Source organism: Phasianus colchicus, chromosome 2 (genome assembly GCF_987193195.1).
Source record: "Phasianus colchicus chromosome 2, bPhaCol1.hap1.1, whole genome shotgun sequence".
Classification (NCBI taxonomy): domain Eukaryota; kingdom Metazoa; phylum Chordata; class Aves; order Galliformes; family Phasianidae; genus Phasianus; species Phasianus colchicus.
Window position 1 is genome coordinate 86,539,011 of NC_143437.1, and position 18,646 is coordinate 86,557,656.

The window sequence follows — 18,646 nt, forward strand, 5'->3', positions numbered from 1 at the left end:
CAAGCCCTGCGGTCCCAAGCTTGTCAGAAGTCTGAGTGAGGTCCCCTATCTCAGCATCCACCTCTGAGCTGGTGTGACCATTTCAGGGCATGCAGCATTTTGTTCTCATGGAGAGGAACACAGCTCAGACAAAGAGCCAGCAAATTCTGTGCAGCCACAGATGCTAGGCATGTTTTCAACAGAACTCTGAGCAATACACAAACTGAGTAACTCCCAGAAAATACGCTACTGCAGTCTGAGAAAATCAACTTTCACAGATTTAGAAAGAGAACTTCAAATTTAACTTTCTGTGCATGCATAGCTTTGCCATCTGAATGCACACTTGCTTTATCTCGTCACTACCTTAAATTTTGACTTACTTATCCCCACTTTTATAATATCTTGGACAATATTATTTGACCCGGAAAATTCATGAATTAGAATTTCTAGAGGAAAGTTGTGGAAGGTTAGAAATGTTGAAGAAATACGCAGATGAAGACCTTACTGAAGCTACTTAGCTGGAAAGAATTGCCAGAATGTGTCTTAGCGTTAATGCCAGCCAATTCCTCTAAATTAATTTTGAAACAATTCGTCATCTCTCCTCACCTCCTCCCAATTTACAGCAGTCACTGTAAACACTCCTAGGACAGCATAAGCAGATGATAGAACACTTCCTTTTAAGAAAGATGGCAGCGTAACTTCATACCTCTTTAAAACTTCACCATATTTGGTAAAGATTTGGTAAAGGTTTGCATTCTGTCACTGCTATAGGAACAGCAGAGGTCATTTCTGTGCATCTTGAAGAGCAAAGAAAATCAAGTTCAAGTCATCACCCAAAGACATACCACTACTACCTATACAAAGCGAGTACGCTATAGTCAGCTAATCTCATCCCTTCATATTCTTCTATTTATTATTAAGCTCTACAGAAGCAACCAGGCAGGCATGAAATTCAAGGCTACGGTGTGTTACAGCTGCATCAGTTTATCTCATATCTGAACTTGTCTCTGAAATGAGCAAAATAGAGGTATTCCTTCAGCTGAAAGAATAAGGCAATAAAGCACCAACAACATGAAAACCTTGTACCAACCTTGACTGACTATATTACGAGTTCTGCTGCACTTACGCATGTACTTATGCAGAAATTAAGAGCATTACAATGGGCTGTTAGTGGTTGCCAGGTACAGGTGAGTTTTTCTCCTCATTACAGATAAATGTAAAAAAGCACCGCATGATTACTTTCTAGTAACAGAGGGTGAACTTAAACTATCAGCACAGAACCAAATTCTCTTAAAAAGAGCAAGAACAAAGGGATGCTGGGCAAGCTTCTTGTAATATACAAGCTGTGCTCGTGAATGCAGACAGATCTCGCAGAATACCCAGGGCAAACCTCAGAGTTCAGCCAGTTGAACAAGATTTCCCAGTCAGAAACATTAAATTCTGAAACACAAATGTTTACAAGACACTTACTTCAGCTGAAGAACAAGGTGCAGTACCATGAGAAGCTGGTGACTAACAAGTCACATGTCTGTACATGCGGGGTTTTAAGAATCCTCATTTTCTCTGTTCTTCTGGAAACAGAAGTTACCAGAGGCCTGTAGTGGCAGAAAACTTTGCAAAGAAAAATTTCAGAGAGTATGAGTCTCAAAGAAAATAAGGACAGATTTCAAGACACAAGTAATGCTGTACACTACTTCTACTGTAAGAAGAACACAGACTAGAACCCTAGCACAGAAGTAGAAGTTAGGATTTGCTACTCGTTTCAGTAAGCAGATGAGAAGGCCGGTACATCAGGTCTAACTTTAATAACTACAGCTCTGAGGATAGAGAATCTATATGCACACAACTTTTTTTAATGCAATTTATTAAGTCAAGGCTCATTAGGTAAAATCAACCTTAGATTTTATGACAGAATGAAATATGAGGAATAAAGTTTATGTTCAAGATCTAACACAGCAGACTCTAGAGAAGACTATCTAGCCAGGTTTTAGACATTTGTTGTCAAGCTAAGAACTTTCTCAAGATGAAACATTTTTAATAAGAATTTGCAACCTGAGTGTCTGTGCTGAAGAAACCTTCCCAAAACCTCTTACTCGGAATAATGAAAGCTTTGTCTCATTCCACTTTATATTAGAACTCAGTGTGAAAAATTCTGAAATTGATTTAGCTTGAGTCATTAGCTGAAGGCAACTCAGCGTCTCCTAGAACACTGCTTGCTCAGCAGCAGTATGGCACTGCACACCCCAAACTGAACTATTAATCCAAAATTTACAGTGGAGTAACAAGCAGTAGACGCAATGGAAAAACATCATGAGATTCTCTTTACTCTATAGCATTTTCAGAGCCAATTCACTGAAAATTTTCTGGAGATTCAACTGTTTCTTCAGGTTGTATGATTGCAAATGAGTTCAGAGATAAAAACTAGTGAAGAATCTGACAGGTTGCTTGACAGACAGCAAATACATCAAGAAAATCAGTGTCAGTATTCCAGCTTTTCTAATCATGACATCATACAGTAGTTATTCTAATTCTTTGGAACTGATGGCAAGTAAAATCTAGCTTTCTTCTTCTCATACTCTCCAAAACTAAGTATTATTCCTTTGCATAATAAACATTAAGATTTACAACAGTTGCAAGCAAACTCACAAGGTAATGGATAAAAAGAAAAGCTGGCATTTTGTTACATCAATATTTCTTACTGATTAACAACAATCATTATAAAGTAGAATAAGCTGGTAAAGCTGGACAGCTAGCATTAGTATTTTAAAAGAGGGAAATGAGAAAGGTGGCATAGACAGCTTCATTTTAAACATGAAAAGAATTCACTTAAAAATAAGGACAGTACAAAAACAACAGCCATAATTTCTTTATCCCAGGCCACGTCTTCATAAACAGAAGGGACCAGTAAAGATGACCAGTATATAGGAATTATACATCTGAAATTCGTTCACGTCTATTTCAAACTGGAACTGGAAAGTTTACTTAGCTTTTGTTCACTTCCAAATTTGTTCCTTCCTTACATGAGAAAGAGGTACCAAACCTGGCATAGTTCAAGCCAACACTTCCATGCTACTATTGAAAAAATAGACACATTTATAAAAATAAAGATAACAGAAACTATCTGTGCAGTTCATGGTCCTGATTCTGCCATTTATAACAGACAACATATAGAAAAAAACTGTGGTCTATAAGACAAGACCATCCGCATACAAGAGTTGAGACTGTGTTCAATTTATACATCTGGGAACTAAGCTTCTCTTTATAACAAGATTAGCTAAGCAAGTCAGTCTGAGACAGTTGAAGTTTACTATTTTTATCTGTTGCAAAAACCACATGGAAAAGTAAATAAAGACAATCACATCTTGTGACAAAAAAATTAAATGTAAGAACCAATTAATAAAATAATTAAAACAAAACAAAAAACAACCAAACACACAGTAACATCAGCCCACTGATTGGGCAACAATTTATATAGCTAGACCAGTGAGACTTTGCCATCATCCATTAGAAACAGAATGTGTAAAGGCTTAAAAATGTACTTTTTATCATACAGAATATATTGCAGCAGATATCCATAAACTCCAGCTGCCCATCAGCATTACAGAGGACATGAGATTATAGATCTAACAATTCAAGATACAGACATGTTTTTGAAGCAGAATTTCTAAGCCTTTGTAAATAGATGAATAAGCTTCCATTTTTTGTGAGCAGCTTTGATGGCAAAGTATTAGCATACAGAAGTATTTTCATTTACATTTCTTCGAGGCTTCTCTTGATAGCTTCTTTTAATTCTGCATCATCCTCTGTATGAATACAAAAAAAAAGATTGTAATTTCAAATGATGGTTGGTAACTAGTCAAACACAACTGCATTACTATTACTACATAAAGCAACAGCAATGTCAGCCCAGTTTGTTTGAGACTGTAATGCAACTGGGTATTTATTGGTCACATATCAAGATTAGTACCCATATATATGCACTAATAAAAGTAAAATATTAAAATAAAGACAGACACACAAGACGAGCAGAGGTTTCAGTGTTTTCACTCCAGTTCCTTATCAACAGATACTCTGATATCTAAACTGTAAGTTAACACTACTGTTGTAACTCCTACAAGGAGGACATAAGTAGAGATAAAACCATTAACTGTAAGAATAGTCCAGTTCAGGGCTGTAGCATTTTTGATGGTAGGAAAAGCCTGCATGGGACTCATCTCGTCTATTAACAACCTCTCATTAACACCCTTCATAATTATCCAAATAGAAGCCCTGCTTTGGCCTTATCTTTAGGTTGTTTGGCATTAGTAAATTACATATCCTAAAGATAAAACATGGTAAATAATACTGACACTGCTAGAAAAATTAAAAGAAGCTTTCAGATACGCTATCGTTATTAAACAACTTATCTTCTCCTTTAGGAGGACACAGGCACATTCTAGAACAAAAAGATGACTAGTTTATTTCCTATGACAAAGGAAAATGAATAACTACATGTATCACAGAATTGCAGAGGTTGGAAGGGATCTCAAGAAATCACTAACTAGTCCAACCTCCCTGCTAAAGCAGGTACCCTAAAATAGGTTGCACAGGTAGGCATCCAGACAGGTCTTGAGTATCTCCACAGAAAGAGACTCTACCACCTCTCTGGGCAACCTGTTCCAATGCTCCATCATCCTTACGATAAAGCTCTTCCACATGTTAGTACAGAACTTCCTATGTTTTGAGTTTTAGGCCATTGCTCCTTGTCCTGTCACTACACACCACTGAGAAGAGCCTGGCCTCATCTATTTGCTTCACACCTCTCCAGATATTTATAAACATTTATCAGATCTCCTCTCAGTCTTCTTTTCCTCAGGCTGAAAAGACCCAGGTTACTCAGCCTTTCCTCACACAGGAGATGCTCCAGGCCTTTTATAATCTTTGTGGCCCTCCGCTGGAGACCTTCCAGGAGATCCCTGTCTTTTTTGAGCTGAGAAGCCCAGAACACAGTATTCTGGACACAGTATTCTAAAAGTGGCCTCACCAGGACAGAGTAGAAGGGGAAGATCACTTCCCTCGACCTGCTGGTTGTGCTCTTTTTAATGCACCTCAGGATATCATTGGCTTACACACACAAACATCACATTTAAAAATTTTTCACTGTAGTTATGGACTTGCTTGTATGAAGTAAGGCTTAGTTTTGACAAAGAAATGGTATCAATAAATGCTCTCTCATGTCAATAAACTCATATTCATCCAGCTGGACTTTCTTGCAACAAGTGATACTACTGAGGCTAGTTTCTGAAACAAAAACAGTAAACGGCCATGGAAACAAAGCCCCACCTACAGGCAACTGCTCTCATTAAAGTAAGTTGTCATTAAATCACTAAGATTGTTTAGTTAAAAAGAATAAGATTGAAACTATGACTGTTACTAATGTCATACAGTTCATTTCATAGTTCATACGTGGATTGTCCTCTGTTCTCTGGAGCTGCTGAAGCAGCTTTTTCTGTCCACAACACTTCAGCTTTCTCCTCTCAGCAGTTCCTATTTCCTTTTTATCCATTTCTAGGGTTGATTTTGCTTCCTCTTTCCCTCTTACTCAATTCTACAGCCATGCACACCGCTGAATCCCGGCTGGTTCATAAGCCCAGATGTCTTCTGTACAGAGACAGAAGAACTGGGACAACTTGCAGGTACTAAACGCCACCCACTACTGGGAATATCCAATGCTGGGGGCACCCGAGCATGGCAGATTTTCAGGAAAATAGATGAATATGCTGTATTTTTTTAATAACTTCGATTAACAGTTTGTAAATGTGTAAATAAATAAATTCTGGGAAGATTCAGTTTTTATCATTGCACTTGTATGATGTATTTATTTTTATTATTATTATTTAAAGTTATTTTTATTTCTATCAAGTGAGAGTCAATTCCTTTAAGCAATATGTTACTTTCAAAGTGCACTGTAATCTGTTATCACAATTAAGCAGCCACATGGCACAAGCACCAGCACTGAGCACAACAGCAAAAGGACGGAAATACTTTCAATAAGGAAAGATAGGATGTGAGGAGATATTCATACTGCTGATTCAAACTTGTGCATTCATCTACAGCCATCTTTTAGGACACAACAGTGCTTTCTTTAGATACAATATCCAATTTTGAACTACAGTAGTTCTGCTCCCAGTCAGAGTTAATATTGAACTGGTATCAAGTGAGCTCAGTCACATCTTTAACAGCACAAAACCCAGTGGTGAACCAATAAACGTTGAGTCTGCTGGCATACTTTTCAAGACAGAAAGTTATTTTTTCCTTTTAACTCCCAGTATTCCTAACTTCTCATGATTGCTCAGAATATTTTTGAGAGTATTCTTAAGAGATCACTTGACGTAAAAATGATTTTAGCTTCTGAATCTTCTGTAAATAACAGCACTCTTGAAAATAAAGAAGTAAAAATTAAAACAGACCTTCTTGTTTCTTTGTTTCTTCTAAACTCCTTTTCATTGTTAGTTTGGTATCATCATCCTCTTCACTATCGGAACCTTAAATGCACAAATTAAATATAAATTAAACATTGCTTCTAAGCAAAAAAAAGTCATTACATTGGAAGTCCAACTCTTACATTTCTTTTACTATAACAGCATTGCAGGTTGTATTTGAACTGCCCTTGTTCCTATCTGAAAATCACAGCAAAACACGTGTAAATATAGTGGCATACAGCTGTATTTTGAAGTGTCTAGTAGGGATTGGTGCACCTAGACTTTTTTTCCCCACTCTTGTTTTAAATGGAGACTCAGAAATCTAAGGGTTAAAAACCAAACAAGTCAATTAGTCCCATCGTATATTCATTTTCTCCCCAGAGGCTCCTGCTGTTTTGGGAGATGGTCTCTGTAATGTGGTTGCATAACCCACAACAAACTAGGTCTCCTCTATGGTCACAGCAACAGAAGCACTTCTGATTATGTTTACAGGCAAAGAACATTCTAATACAGATCCTAAATTACTGACTGCGTAACTTTCAATGAAACAAATTCAGTGTTTAAAGTGACTTTCTAAGATTTCAAGCACATATACTTATCTAAGCAGCAGCATTGCTGACTCTCATATTTCCAGGAATAAAATCCAGCAGCTAGTATCAAACAGAATTCATGAATCCACAAAGATACCAGAAATCTCTGGATATCTACTACAGTTAGAAGTGCCTTTCTCCAGTCACTTAGCAGACTGCCTGTGAAGCCTTCTTGGAGCTGCCAGCTATCTGGGTAGAACAGATACCTCCCTATATATCACCAACCAAAACAAACAAAACAGAAGAAAAAAAAAAAACCCACACAAATCCAAACCAAACACCATTAAAATCACTTATGAAAGAAAAAAAAAGAAAAAAAGATCACAGAAGTGGCTTCACTTCGCCCACTTATTAATGCTCCATATGGCCCTAAAGTGTGATGGCATGCTCCCCCTCACTCTTCCCTCTCCAGTCTGACCATCTCACCACTGTACTGGTTGCTTTCCAGCTTTGGCTGGCTGCTGGAGGAACCAGCACCTTGTTCAGTGGGTGATGGCTAATCAAGCAAGCACTGACCCAACCACAGCCTCACCTCAGTGCTAGACATAAGCAGTATGACTATGACAGTCACCTCAGCCCATAAATAGGGAGCATCCCACAAGCCCCTTCAGCTGTACTGCATGATAGTGGGCAGTACAGCAGGATTTCATAGAATCATGAAACAATTTGATTTGGAAGGCACTTTTAAAAGTCATCTAGTCTAAGTCCCCTGCAATGAACAGGGACATCTACAGCTAGAGCTGGCTGCTGATCCAGCCTGAGCTTGAATGTCACCAGGGATGGGGTACTTGCCACATCCCTGGCAACCCGTTCCAGTGCTTCATCTCCCTTATCGTAACCAACTTTTTTCTTATATCCAATCTACATCTCACCTCTTTTCATTTGAAACCATTTCCCATTGTCCTGTCACAAACAGGCCCTGCTAAAGAGTCCGTCCCCTTCTTTTTTGTAGCTCCCCTTCAGATCCTGAAAGGTCACTATCAGGTCTCTCTGGAGCCACCTCTTCTCCAGGCTGTACAGCCCCAGCTCTTTCAGCCTGTCCTCATAGGAGAGGAGTTCCATCCCTTGGATCATTTTTGTGGTCCTCCTCTGGATGTGCTCCAACATCTGAGGACTCCACATCTGGACACAGCACTCCAGGTGAGTCCTCACCAGTGCAGAGTAGAGGGGCAGGATCACCTCCCTTGACCTGCCGGCCATGCTTCTTCTGATGCAACCTAGGATACAGTTGGCTTTCTGGGCCATGAGGGCACACTGCTGGCTCACATCCAGCTTGGCACTGACCAGTATCCACAAGTCCTTCTTGGTAGGGCTGTGCTCCGTCCTTACATCCCCCAGCTTGTACTAACAGCAGGGATGCCGCACGCTAGGTGAAAGAGCTTGCACTTGGATTTATTGAACTCATGAGGCTTGCCTGGGCCCACTGCTGGAGACTAAGTCTCTCTGATGACATTCCATTTGTTAGGTATGTCGACTGCACCACACAGCCTAATATCATCTGCAAACTTGCTGAGAGTGCACTTGATCCTACTGTCAACGTCACTGATGAAGATATTAAACAGCACTGGTCCCGGTACTGACCTCTAAAGGACACCACTTGTAATTTAAGTTGGGATACCTCTCAAGGTTATGACAACCCTGACAACAAGACACCTTGCTGATACAGATCTACTATAAATGATCAGTAGTTTGCTTTATAGAATCATAGACCATAGGGACTGAAAGGGACCTCTGGAGGTCATCATGTCCAACCACCCCGCTAAAGCAGGTTCCCTACAGTAGGTTACACAGGAGAACATCCAGGTAAGTCCTGAATAACTCCAGAGAAGAAGACTCCATAATCTCCATGAGCAGTTTGTTTCAGTGCTCTGTCACTCTCAAAATGAAGACCTTTTTCCTCATGTACATATGGAACTTCTCATGTTCTATTTTCTGACCACTGCCCCTTTTCCATCACTGAGTACTGTTGAAAATAGGCTTTTTAAACTTTGCTAGCTTCACTGAGATTACATCTTAGATTGAATGTGCACATATGATCCCTTAGACATAAACCGTTGACCAAGTCTGAGACTACAAATGTATCCAGCCACACCTAGGCTCCTGACCTCCATACTGAAGCAGTTTATAAAGCAAGGGGATCCACTCTGAACCTCTTGAGTCAATGGGAGGATCCCTGGATAAATGTTTTGATCTCTACACTCTATGCAGTAAATAATCAAACGTACCTTGCCATCTCAAATCTTGTCATCTTAATCACATTTAAGCTTTATTAAATCACTGTTTTATATCAATAAATATACTGTTGCTTCTCTCTTACAAGTGAAGTGGGTAATTCCATCTATGACAACCTGTTAAAGATGTAACAGAGGCGATCACTTCCTAACTCATTTCTTGGCATAAGTATAATAGACAAATTGAGATCTTGAGACCAGTAAGTAGCAAGACATAGTACAATAGATTCTCTGGTTTGCTGCCATTTTAAATAAACATGCATTCAGAGCACTTTTCTAGAGGTGGTTTTTTTCCAGGCAATTTGACAAAAGAAGTTGGCAAATTGAAAAAGCAATACTCTTCAGACTGCAACTTGCACAGCTGGTTAAACAGCAAAGGATAGGAGCAGTCAGAAGTTCAGGAAATTGAGTAGTTTCTTTCAGTATTAGCTAAAAAAGTTGGCTTTCCTGGAACTGGTTATTGAATCAGAGAGTATTTACCACAAGAGAAATCACAATGGCAACCCACTGACACAGTGTTGAAGCATTTGAAGCACAGCTCATTTCTGCTTAACTCCTGACTTCCCCAACACAGGCAGAAAGCAAGCCTGAGACCCATTTTTTCCAGAATATAGCAGTGGATTTTACTGTCAATTAGAATAGTTATGGCTATTCAAACAATTTGTAGATAAGTTACTATTTTTGTTCATTTAGAAAGTCTAGGATCTTAGGCATTAATTCAGGCCTCATCTTTCCAATTATTTTTTTTTTCTTTTAATTTACCAGTCACACCACTTTGATCACACTGCTGTAATAACATGGATTACATATCCATACTAGAATGGAGGTATGCACAAACTGGCATGCAAAACATTTAAATGTCTTAAAAATAAGTTGCCCATTTCATGATTTATCATTACTACTAATATGCAGTAACTGAATACTGCTGAATAGTTACATCATGGACAGATTTGTTTAAAGCACAGTTGAAGGAACACCATTCCACTGGCAACACCTTTATTTCTTAGTACATATGGTTTGAAGCCTCTGGTCATGAAAGCATAGTTCAAACACAGCAAGTGGTAGGTGTCCACTCATATACTGAGCTTTCCATGTATTAATCTCAGCTCATAAAATAAACTGATTGCAAGTCAATGATTACGATAAATTGAACCAGAAGAGCTCAAAGAATCTATGAAACTTCAAAACAATTAGAACAGATAATCTCCTGCCTAGTTGGAGGGTGTAAAAAAAAAAAAAAAAAAAAAATCAGCTCAGACTCAAAGGTGGTTCAAAAGCATGTTAGAAGTTTCATGAGCTACACTTTGCCTCCAGTGATTTCAACGTTGGTCATTATTTGATAAGACTTCCAGCCCCCACCTAACTGTATTAATGCATATTCAAATTCCCATGAAAGCAGTTGCTGGGCTCTTTTAAATCTTTGAGTCCGTAAAAGCTAACTCATTAAAAGGTCAGTTAATGGTTAAAAGTTATCTAGGATTTTTTTTTTTTAATGCAAAGGTTTGTCAGTGTCTCAGTCTGTACTGACTTTGTCTATCCAAAAACCAAAGCATGATGTTTGTCTACAGTGCCACCCTCCAAACCCAAATCTACACAGAGCAAAGATTAAAGGTGTCATATTGGTTGTCTGATGAGGCAGGCACAAAAGCAGTAATGTTTCACCATCCGTGGATGTGTTTAAAAACCATTTGGATGTGGTGCTCAGAGACATGATGTAGCGAAGGGTTGTTAGTTAGGGTAGTTTGATTGGGTTGTGGTTGAAATTGATGATCTTTAAGATCTTTCCCAACCTGAGCAATTCTATGATTCTATGTCCCTGTTGAAATCAGGAATAAGACTGTAACCATCAGAATAAATGCTCTCTATAGGCAGAAATCCAAAGCAGAAATGTTTGAACACATAAGGGGTAAGGGACAGGAATTCAGCTTGCTTTAGGAGCTACACAGCAAGAATTAAGTATAGAACCCATCAGTTGTCAATCAAAGAGATAGAACAATCAACTGATTGAACAGATTCATTTTTAAGTTAGAAAAAATTGGGCTGACTTTCCACACTGTACAGATCACAGTGATCGATCAAATGCTGTTTGCAGAATGCCTGTATCCTGTGGCTGAACTCTGCTCTCAGGAGATCCTGGATTCTAGTCAATACGCTCCATGCAAGGATCACAGAATTACAGAATGGCTGAGGCTGGGAGGGGCCACTGGAGGCCACCTTGTTTCCCCTCTCTACTCAAGTACAGTCATTTAGAACCACAGATGTCCAGGTCTGTGTCTATGTGTCTTTGGGGCACCTCCAAGACGACATTGTACTGGGGGGCCCAGAACTGGACAGGGATAGCCTCATTATGCTGAGTAAACAGGAAGCATCAACTCCCCCAACCTGCTGGTACAGTCCTCTGAACGCAGCATACACTTCTGCTTTTGTTGGCACCTTTGAAAACATAGCATAAATGAAAATGTATAACCTGAAGAAATCAGGCATTTCCTGTTTCTCTCGTAAGAAAGGCTTAGCATACTCTGTAGCTCCCAGAACCTCTGCAGTCAGAGAAGAAGCAATTCCCCAATTTATCAGTCAGGACATCTTAAGATACGACCTCTTCTCTGGTATGTTTTGTTAAACGAGCAACAGCTTACAAACTCCAATTGTACCCATTTTCTCAAAGAAATCCTACTGCTCTCTACTGGTCTTATATACTGCCAAATTCCTGACAGAAGGAAAAAAAATCATGAAAACAAATCTCGTACGACCATAGAGATCAGTAATCAGGAAGATTAATCCTAAAGATGGGAGTAAACACAGTAACATTCCTTGAGAGATACAGTACAACAGCACTTCCCAAGCCTCAGAAACCTGTTGTGGAAGGGGACAGTTAAACCACCACAGAACACAAGTATCTCCCTGTGTCCTGACACCAACGTGTCAGCCTGATCTGGATTAGCTGCCCACACGTCTCAGAATAATTCCTCTCCTCTGGCACTCTTCGCTTTCAACCTCCCCAGCTACTACCACTCCCTCAATAGTTTCTGGCAGGTTTGCTGGTTTCCCCATCATGCTGAAAACTGGATTTCCTTTCCCTGACGTTCATCCTCCTCTCTTTCCTTACTGTACAAACACACCTCGTGACTGTTTCACACATTAATCACACATGAATTAATTGCACCCTACCTCCCTTTCCCTCTCCTATGATGCTTTTTCTGTTTTTTCAGCAACTCCTTATTTTCTCAGTCTATTTATTGTCCTTACACACAGTGACATAAATATTACAAAACTCTCACCAACTATTGTCCCTTTTCCTTTTTACATCTGACGTGAAGTTTTAGTGCTAACATATAAGAATATCATTACAATTACTTCATTCAGGATCATAAGGACTATTTAGCCACAAACACGGCTATCAATCACGTATGTTTGTGATAATCTTGCCTTTACAACGATGTTCCTTGGTTTCCTTTTGATTAGTCCTTCTTCACTAAATCCCTGAGTCCCCATGTACTCCTCCCCAATACCTATTACTCTAATCTCTGTTTCTTTGTTAGGCAACATCATCCATAAATACAAGTGCAGCTGCTCCCTGCTGAGGGCTCAAAAACCCAGAAGGCCATCTCTTCCTCTATGCAAACTAAAACTTCATTCTGCATCTCTCTCCCTGCAGACCTTCATTCTGTGCAGCATGACTATAAATAAAGCTCTATCCCCAATTCTGCTTTAATTGCTTTTTTTTTTTTTTGAAACTGGGGCCAATATCATGGTGGTCACACAAACTTTCATTTAATCTTCATTTTAGACACCTCTCTAAAAACCCATAATCAGGTTAAATTAAACCTTGAAGCTTTGTTTGTATGGTCTGGATGGTGAGGTCTTCCCAGTTCATCCACTTGGTTAGAGTTCTTCTCCATAGGGCATGTATATATATATATTCAAATACACATCTAAGGGATGTCACTGACTACGAAAGCTAGTAACAACTGCCTATGGTAGCTAAGCACAAGGCCACAATTCAAGGGTGATTTTCTTATCAGTCTCTACTGCTGTAGGTTGTGGCCACTATGATAACTGTGTAAATAAAGCAGTAAGTGAAAAAACTGTAGTTTCTCTAGTAGGCATGTGCAGCTACTTTGCATCACATTACAGATAATCATGCCCTTTGTGTTAAGCCTCTTTGGACAGCAGGGACTGGAGGCTGTAACCTAATCATCTGCAGTCTGACACTTGTGTTAACTGAAAATTCAGGAAAGCATCATATATCACTCTGTCATTGGTTTTGACAATCTCATGAGGCAGCCAGGCTCCTTAAAGAAGAAAGTCCCTTGACTCAGGAGCTCAACCAATTAAGAAATTTGAACATGAGTTTCTGAGAGACACAGCTAAGCTGAAGTCTTCAACTTGTGCAAGAATCACTTCTGTCAACAGCATTTCTGGCACTTGTACCAGTGTCAGCATGGGCATGATGATCTCTAACCTACCATCAGCTTCATCCTCAACACTGTCCAGAATTCATTACAAGTGCACTTTGTATCAGTACTGGCATTGTTAGATACCAGGTGTCAAGATATAGTCAAGGGATTGTGCATGCTGCAAACCTCTGTTGGTAAAGGAATAACTGGTGTTACTCAAACCCTCTATTAACATGAATGAATCTCTCATTATGCGTTGTGCCTTCAGCACAGAAGAAAATTAAAAAATTATGAACTTAGTTTTATCAACAAAAAGCAGATAATCCTGCCTACACTTCACACCTCAGAGGAAATTCATGTTCTGCTATGGAAACACAGTTGATAACCTGTAACATATATAGGAACTTTTTTTTTTCCCCCTCCATTTAAATGAGTGCATTTAGTACAGTTACCACTGGTTCTGCTGAAACGGAGAAATGGTTCACAAGGTACAGCAGTCAGACTGTCCCCCATCCAAGCAATCCACCCGCTTGCATGCTAGTAATAACTCTACAGAGATGATTCAGGTAAACTGCCTTCTCATTTTGAAGCTCATCCAATACCAACAGCTGTTTTAATTTTTCAATGCAACTCTCTGTGGTAAATGTTTTTCACCTATTTCCTCTGTCCAGAATAATGCCCACAGGTTTGATACCACTGGAAAGCAAACAAACCTCGTTTATATTTCCTCATATTCAGCTGCATTTCTGTAGCAGGACAACAGGTTAGACCAGCCCACGATACAAAGGCACAACTTTCCACCTCAGCCCTCTGATACTGGTCTTGCTACATACAGGAAGACTTGCAAATGCCTGCTGATGCTTCCGACCCCTGCAGCAAAGCATATATTCTGAGGAGGCTGCATCTTTTTCAAAACCTTTTACAGACTCTTGGCCATGACACCAACTCACTGCCCAGACTACACAGTCCTGCTACCAAAATTGAGTTTTCTAATGTCCTGTTGTAATACAGGAACAGGAGTGAACAGGCAATTTTTACTGTCTGGGTTCCATCTTGTTGACATTGACAGCAGAAGAGACCTGAGAATGGCTCAAGACAATTCTGTTCACTGTGGGTTTGCACAGGAACATGACACATACATGATTCCAGCAACTTCTTGCTTAAAGTAAGTTGCCCTTTTTTTCTTTTTTTTGTAACAAGCACACTACAACATTAGTAAGATGCACAATGACTGTGTAATCAGTAAGTTCAAGTCTGGGGCTTCTCAACAGTCCCCATCACCATAATAGTTATGATAAACATTAACATCGTAAAGCACATGAAAAGAATGTCTAAATAGGAAAATTCAGTTCTTCTATGAAAACTTCAAGATGTTTTAAAACACTTAAAAGTATTTAAGCACATCTCAGTTTCAATATCTTTGCATCAAAATAAGATTGCTCAAACCTCTGATTATTCTACATAAAACAGTGTAATCACTTAAGCATGGCATTAATTAGAGTATTAAAGGCCTTCATTGGTAGTTTTCCCCCAAACACAGGCATGAGCCACATGCCAGTGAAGATAAATAACAAGTGATTGGGGGTCAATACTTAGATGCAGGACAATCAGAGTTAAAACAGGCAGAGATTTTGGGAAATAACAATGGCTTTAGCAGGGTCATAGCTGTCTCATAGTACAAATTGAACAAAGCAGTATTGATTTCAGTAGAAATCAGTAAGTAAACACATCACAGTGCTCTAAGCAGCTCTTCTTCAGACAGAAAGGAGGTTTCAGACAGAAATAACTGTTTGTTCCAGGTTTTGTTAGATTGAACAAAAATGTGAAGTTAAGTCTGGTTTCAAAACTTGTACCAAGCAAACTGATCTTCTGAGCTGCATTTCATTGCAACACAATACAAGAAGCACCAAACAACTTGTTTTCATCAGCACAAGAGCTCACTTATTTTATTGACGCCTAGACTGCTGGAAAGACTGCATTTGATGTTGACTTTCTACCTTTTGTGGTATCTGAAATGCTGTTTAGCAAGGCACACATCATGTCTCCTTCGATGTGATGGGGATTTAGAATGCGAGCTGACCGCTGAGTCATCTTAAATTGAGCTTCCAGTTCCAGGAAGCTTTTGTCTCCAGAAAGTACAGTGAAAGGAATTTGCTTGGGCAGGTGCTCATCTAGCCGACCAGCCTGCATGGAAAAAAAATGACAGATGTTAAGACTGCACTCTGGCTAGCTTTGCCTAAGAGCTCTTTGTAGGAAAATCTACAGCAACTTACTTTTATCATTATATGGAATTCACACTACCATAAAAGGTATTTTTTACACAGAGAATGGTGAGGCGCTAGAACAGATTGCCTCACAAAACTGGAAACACTATACTGGGGAGTCCTCATGATACCTCAGGTTCCTGCCCCTCATCTACACATCTCCCAGCCCAAAGCCCTAGGTCTACTGAATATGGACACTGCTCTTTGTCAGCTCAGCAGGGTCTCTGAAGTTGGCACTCATCCATGGACATCTAGCTCCAGATTTGGGCCACTTGAAGGGAGAGGCAAAAGTTACACTTCATTCTGAAACAGAAATTGTAACACCACTGGCATTTTTTTAATTTTTTTTTAATTCTTCATTTCCTAACCAGCTCCCACCTTTTTTTTTTTTTTTTTTTTTTTTTTTTAAAAAACAGACTGATGTCTTACATGTCTTATTTGGAATTACATTTGTATTCCTAAAGAAAAAAACGTAAAGCATAGGGCAGAGTGATGATGACGACAGCTACATTTACTATATTTACCGATGTAATTTATGTTGTGTGGTCTTCATGCAACCCATGATTCATTTCATATAGCAAGAGTAAAATGTATGACATTCAGGGTTACCCAAAGCTGTGAGGGGGTTCCTTCAAAATCAGTTCTCAATACACTGTCTCCGCCCAATTCAGCAATCGTTCTGTAATTCTTTTTAGTGGACACACAAGTTGTGTGAAGAGAATCTAAGAATCCCACAGCTAATTAGTACTTAACATCAATGGCATACATCATCTGCCATCCTTCTCTCATACTAACACAACAATAAAGACAGCACATACTGACATGACTTACATGAACACAGAGTGCAAAGTCTGCTGCCTCTCTTCTGGTCCCACAACGTGGATGAAGGAAGAAACATCCGATCTTATTAAGATAATTATAAACTTTGCACTGCACTGGAGGTTTCCAGTTACTGTATCCTCCTAAGCATTAAAAAAAAAAAAAAAGTATAGCAATGTCACCATGTATTAAGAATGCAAGGCAGAAGTAAAAGGTAAAACTGGCTTTAAAGACAGAATTTATTTTGATAAATGTGAAAGCTGAAAAAAAATGCATTACCAAAAGCCCCAAAGCCCTCGTTGGGTTAGAAAGCCAAAAGTGAAAAAGTAGCTAGCCTGATCCTACAGAAAGCCCTCTCATTTAATATTCTATGTATTTTTCTATTAATTCTGAAAAAAATTATTTTCCAGAAATTGTGTATGTTTAGACACAGTAACACATCTTTTCCAGTTCTAGGCACAGTTAATGGTCAATGTGCAGAAGCAAAGGAGCTCTAGGAAACCAGTACAGTAACAGAAATGTTTCTCTTATGGAACCCTTTATTAATGCAATGCCAATTTTATTCCCAAGAGAATTTACGATTAGATTGTCACATGCCAGAACTCTTTAAAGAGAAGATCCAATGACTGAAGTAGAAACTGGAGACAAATATTAGAGACTGGATAAACACCTGGATGCAGTCAAGGAGAAGAAAAGTGATACAACAATTTAAAAAAAAATAAAGCTGGAATTTTCTATACAACACTAGCCTAAAACATGTAGTTACTAGCTGAGAAAATAGTTAACAGAAAACAGTGAAAAGAAACAGGCTGAAACAGGTTGGAAGGGAAAGGAAAGGAACAGCAAATCTTTAATGAAGGAATAAATAAATCAGAGGATCTTGAGATTACCATGACAACATGAAAACAAAAGGAAGACAATTTGAAGGAAGTGATTAAGAACCTCATGACATTCCCAGATGTTAAGAACTAATGGGTCTGCATGGGGAGGAAAAATACTGTTGATCTGCCAGGTAATATAATGGCTGAGTATAATACAGGGTTTTAATGGGAAGTGAAACCAGTCACTGACTGCACTTCATGTGAGGACACATGTGAAACAAACACTCACAGAAACCAGCCACAGAGGTCTGCGTATTACCAAGGCTGACAAAGAAATAGAAGCAGTCTCCAGCAGATATTTTTTTTAATTTCTATCCTAATGTCTATAAGAGCTGTCACTATATATTTCACAAGCTAAATGAGCAGGAATAGCATGCATTAAATAATTCCACAGACTACTGTTAAGGTCCTCATGAACCTTAGTATTCCCAAGCTTTGCAACAATCCTTGTGACGTTAATAAACAACCAAAATGTTCTTCAATACAAACTGGGCCCATTTTAATGGCCGCTAACTCTTCAGCATGGTCTTTCTGTTCAAGATCTTTAGCAAATATTCCCAACTAGGCAGCCTGAATGCATCAACCCCATTTGGAAAGCAAGAAATTTAGTATACGATGACCAAAGAAAATTGAAATACAGGAATGTAAATTCATGCCTTCTGGATCTAAAAAGAAAAAAAAAATATGACAAGGACTTGGGAATTACAAACTAGCTAGAAAGAAATTCTCTCCTCCCCCTCCCCCCCCCCAGGTATTATGTATGTCCTGAGAACTATGAAAATACCACCTAAGCAAGTTCAGCTGGGAGCCACAAAGACTCTCCAAACCATTTAGCACCTTTGGAACAGTATTCTACGAGGAATCATACGAGCAGCAGAGTTTAAGGATGAGATAGAAAAGTTTGAGAACATTTCTGTTACTTGATTTCTGTGATGTCACGATTTAAGAGGCCCCATGGGCTGCTTTTTTCCCCACTCTTTATTCTCTCAAAGAATCTGTATGTGTGTAAACTCATTCATCTTTT

The 18,646-nt window shown here is 39.0% G+C and overlaps 1 protein-coding gene across 6 annotated transcripts in view; it reads right to left on the minus strand.

The window, feature by feature from the left end:
• Window positions 1-3,276: 3,276 nt before the first annotated feature.
• Window positions 3,277-18,646, minus strand: part of ZNF451 (zinc finger protein 451) — a 36,775-nt gene continuing 21,405 nt past the window's right edge. For all 6 annotated transcript variants that reach the window (XM_031611319.2, XM_090136252.1, XM_090136255.1 and 3 more), the window contains exons 12-15: window positions 16,754-16,884; window positions 15,656-15,842; window positions 6,429-6,503; window positions 3,277-3,782 (exon numbers count right to left, since the gene is read on the minus strand). In XM_031611319.2, coding sequence (XP_031467179.2) covers window positions 3,730-3,782; window positions 6,429-6,503; window positions 15,656-15,842; window positions 16,754-16,884 — 446 coding nt within the window. In that variant the 3' untranslated portion in view covers window positions 3,277-3,729. The remainder of the gene's footprint in view (window positions 3,783-6,428; window positions 6,504-15,655; window positions 15,843-16,753; window positions 16,885-18,646) is intronic.